This window comes from Bidens hawaiensis, unplaced genomic scaffold, assembly GCF_021521415.1.
Source record: "Bidens hawaiensis isolate Kalapana, Puna unplaced genomic scaffold, B.hawaiensis_p1.1 tig00023981_1, whole genome shotgun sequence".
Taxonomy (NCBI): Eukaryota; Viridiplantae; Streptophyta; class Magnoliopsida; order Asterales; family Asteraceae; genus Bidens; species Bidens hawaiensis.
Genome location: NW_027493766.1, coordinates 290,439 through 294,982, shown reverse-complemented (window position 1 = coordinate 294,982; position 4,544 = coordinate 290,439). Strand labels below are relative to the sequence as shown.

At 39.2% G+C, this 4,544-nt stretch overlaps 1 protein-coding gene across 1 annotated transcript; it reads right to left on the bottom strand.

The window, feature by feature from the left end:
- Positions 1–2,663: 2,663 nt before the first annotated feature.
- Positions 2,664–3,161, bottom strand: LOC143568356 (uncharacterized). The gene has a single exon (XM_077054524.1). It carries the CDS (start codon positions 3,159–3,161, stop codon positions 2,664–2,666), a length of 498 nt encoding a protein of 165 aa, XP_076910639.1.
- Between the last annotated feature and the right edge of the window lie 1,383 nt (positions 3,162–4,544).

Genomic DNA, 4,544 nt, shown 5'->3' with positions numbered 1-4,544 from the left:
ACGTAGATCTGGACGTGTTCTTGCTATTTGAAGACTCTTTCACACTAAACTCTTCCTTACTTTAACCCGGTTTTGGATTCGGGTCTTGAGAGAGTGTATGTGTGTGTTCTAGGGTGTGTGGAAAGAAAGGAAATGGTGAAAGGGTGGAGGGGTTGGGTTTATATAGGGGGTTTTGGGCCTCACAACCCACTCACAATTCCAAATCCAAATATTATCCAAACATCTACACACATGATCAAATTAACGACACACACGAAATAATAAATTCTCTTTTATTTATTATTCTCAAAATACGGATTTACAGGACATTGCATGCGAAGTAGTATAATTTTCACAAGTTTCATGGAATTGCATGGTTTTTATGTATCCATACAAATCTTGTGTGAACTCACCAACTATTAAATTAGCTAACTTTTATTTTAAATATATGCTACAGATACAATTGTTAGAGGCTGAAGTTTCGAAGACGCTAGTATTAGGTTATCAATAAATTAATAAATTGTCATATTTGCCTTTCCTTTATTTTATGTACTTGTTTACTTTGAATACTTTTGTACTTGAAGTTTAAAATACATTAATAATAATAGTGTCACATAATAGTGTCACGTATGTTTGAACAATCTGTACGTCACACCCGGGCGTTTCCGCTTTAGCCGGGTTGTTGTGCTGCCCGTTAATATTTGAACAACCTTAAATTTGACTTGGGTCTTTAAATTTATGATGGCTTTTATCTGTTCTGGACTTGCTTCTATTCCTCTTTTGGTGACCATGTATCCTAAGAACTTTCCCGCCCCCACTCCAAAATGACACCTGGAAGGGTTCAGCTTCATATTGTATTTGCGCAGGATGTTGAAGGCTTCCAGGAGATCCTGAAGATGATCTTAAGTCTTCTTTGATTTCACTACCATATCGTCTATGTAAACCTCCATGGTGTCCCCTAGTTTCTCCATGAACATCATGTTGTCTAGCCTTTAATAGGTTGCACCTGCATTTTTTAAACCGAAGCGCATAGCCATATAACAATAGATACATGTTGGGTTATGAATGCAGTATCCTTTTGATCTGATGGTTCCATCTTAATCTATTGAAATCCTGAGGAGGCATCCATGAATGTTAACATCTCATGTCCTACAGTTGCATCTACCATCGAATCTATATGTGGTAAAGGGAATGGACCTTTGGGGCATACTTTGTTGAGATCGGTGTTATCAACACAAACTCTCTATTTGCATTTTTCTTTTGGACCACCACCGCATTGGCTAGCCATCTTGGGAACTCTACTTATCTGATCATCCCGACCTTCAACAGTCTTTCGACTTCTTCTTTGATGATGATGTTCCTTTCTGGTGCAAATTTTCTTCTTTTTTGCTGGACGGGCCTGAAATTTTTCTCTACACCAAGTTTATGAGTAATAATATTTTTTGATATACCTGTCATATCTTCTTGTTTTCAGGCAAAGGTGGAGATTCTGCTTTTGAGAAAGCTGATTAATTGATTTTCGGTAATTTTGGGGATACTTGTTCCTATAAGCACTTTGATGTTAGGATCCTCAGGGTCTAAATGCACTTTCTTGACATCATGTTCGTTTGTTTACAATACATCATGTGCTCCCTTATGTAATTTCTATGCTTGCGTTGGCTTTGTTGTCGGCTTCATTGATGAAGTGTAGCAGTCTTTTGCCTCCTGTTGGTCACTTCGAATCTTGACCACTCCCCAAGGCATCGGCATTTTTACACGTTGGTGGTATATTGAAGGGACAGCTTTCATATCATGTATCCATGGCCTACCCAAAATAATGTTAAAAGAAGTTAGAACATCTATAACATAAAATTTATGGATAGAGTTTAATCCCTCGACATAGACTGGTAGTTTAATCTCTCTCATGGTGCTTTTAGCTTCGCCACTAAAACCAACTAGGAATGTTCATTATTTTTAATGTCTCCAATTGGATGATGTTTACTAAGCTACCAACATCTACCATGATCTTACATACAAAACAGTTAGCGACGTATAAAATGATAACCAAAATCATGGTGAGGATCCTGAACGTTATCCCAATCCTCTTCACTGAATTAGACTTATGTTTCATTTGTCATTATCGTAGCTATTGTTGGTCCTTTTGGTCTTTCAGCCTTGGCTACTTTTGCATTTCTTTTTACTGCCGAGTAAGGAGTTACACATATGTCTGATCCGCCAGAGATAAAGTTCACTATCCTGGCATCTAAAGGCAGGGATTCCGCCCTTTTGGAGCTTTTTCAGGATCCCGACTTTTATTCTTGCCTTTGCCTAGTAAATATTTTAGGTGGCCTTTGCTTAGGAGATAACTGCTTTCTTTTTTCAGCGCTATACAATCCTCCGTTATGTGACCAAAGTCTATGAATGGCACACCATTTGGACTTAACTTTCCAAGAGGTGATCTTTTCATTTTTTCGGGGCCATCTTGCCTTGTCTTCAAGATCCTGCATAGCAAACATTAGTCAAGATATACCTATAGAAAAGCAATAGCCATTTATTTTAGGATAACACTCATTATCCTCATCGTCGTCCACCACATTGACCCTGTTGCTATCGTTTTTATAATAAGGTTTCAATCTATAGGGTTTAGATGATGGGGATTCCGACTTCCTGTTTGTATGGTTATGGTTGCTGGAGGCATCGATTCTTTACTGGATCATCCTATATTCTTCAAGCCTTATGAACCTTAAAGACCTGTTCCTTGCTTCACCCATGTTTCTGCAAGAATTCATGACAAGATCCTCGTAGAAAGAGTTATCCTTCTTTAGTCCCATCTTGAAGGCTTGCACTGCTGTTGCTACATCAAGGTTGGGGATGACCAAGGCTTCCTTGCTGAACTTGCTGACATAATCCCTGAGGGATTCATTACTTCTTTGGGTCACCCTATACAAATCACCGGTTAACCTTTCGAAGCTTCTTCTACAAGAAAACTGATTATTAAATATATTAACCAAATGAGAAAAAGATTGAATGGAGAAAGGAGGAACACTTAGGATCCATATTAAGGCAGCTCCAGTTAAGGTTGAACCAAAGCCTTTGCATAAGCAAGCTTCTTTGAGATCCCAAGGTATGTGATTGATCTCCATCTTTTCACGGTATTGGGCGACATGCTCCTCAAGATCTGCAGTTCCATCATACAACTTCATGCTAGGAGTCTGGAATTGTTTCGGGATCTTAGCATCACATTGGGGGTGTGAATCTTGAGGTCCTGTGACTGCTTGGGGGTACTTCTGGAATCGGTTCAACTATCCCAGGAATGCTGGAAATCAACTCCTTTAGTTTTTGCAATTCCTTCTACACTCTGAACTAATACCGGAATCCTACGAAACATTAAGGTTAGTCACAGGTATAGTAACATTATTAATGAAGTTATCGTTATTGGGATTCCTGGATGAGGATCCCGCAACAATGCCAAAATCCCTAGTGACATCACTTCTTGTAGTTCGGACGTGACCACTTGTTCATGGTGTTGGTTCATGGGTAGGAAATCATTGTAATGATTCCCTAATGATCCCGATGCCTCAAAATTCAAGGCTCTATACTGCAACGGAGTGAATGATTCCTCCGTCGACTTCTTTCCTTGTACCCGGATATCCTGGAGTTCCCTCATGACGGAATTGTTGGTTTCCTTCTGAGTTTCGATGTGCTCCTTCATATGAATTAAAATATCAAGTATATAATCATTAGACATGAGAACGAGTCTCATGTTGGAAGATCATGATCTTTGAGTCAGCGCGCTGGTGGAACGCCTTGTTGTAGCAGGAGGCATGCCACTTGACCCTCTGGCTACTGAGATGTTGATGTCGGTGATGGTCATCTTTTTCTGGACAGCAAGTGGAGGAGGAGAGAGACTCCGGAAACTGTGGACGGCATGGAAGAAGATGTAGCCTTGGATTGAGAAGCCATTTTTTAGTAGAGTTTTTCAAGTAATTGTTTGGAACTTATTTGAGTATGAATTTAAAGATGAAAAACACCACTTGTCCCACGGTGTGTGCCAAACTTTTTGTCAAAAATTACCGAAGCAATAATTGAATAAATTCGTTAAGTGAGGTAGAGTGTTCTTCAAATATTCGGTAAGTAAATGTGGTAAAAGTAAAAAGGTGACACAGTGATGTGGTGAGGATCCTCGGAAAAAACCTCTGGACGGGAAAATAATCCACTGCCTCAATTTTTTAATAAAAAGGTGATTGCAGGTCGACATCTGATTGCAATGGCGTCTAAGTTACAATAGTGAGAGTGTTTTTAGTGGAAAAGTGTTTTGTTTCTGGCCATGCATCAGCCTCATTATATAGTGAAGAAAAATAACTAATATCTAGAAAATCTCGCCCAGTATCCCGAAAATCTCACTCTTCAACTTGGGCAACACTCATGACCGTCAACATTGATATTCACGCGTCTTTCCAGAGTTAGTTCCTTGATCTTCAGCATAAAATCCTTCCATAATAGTCAGCTTCCAATATTATCTTTTTTATTTATGGAAATAAGAGTAATTGGATCCGGGGATCCCGCCTTATTAATAGGACTTTAAC

Excerpts from the sequence above, each read along its gene's own strand:
- LOC143568356 (XM_077054524.1), bottom strand. The coding sequence starts at position 3,161 with ATGAAGTTGTATGATGGAACTGCAGATCTTGAGGAGCATGTCGCCCAA.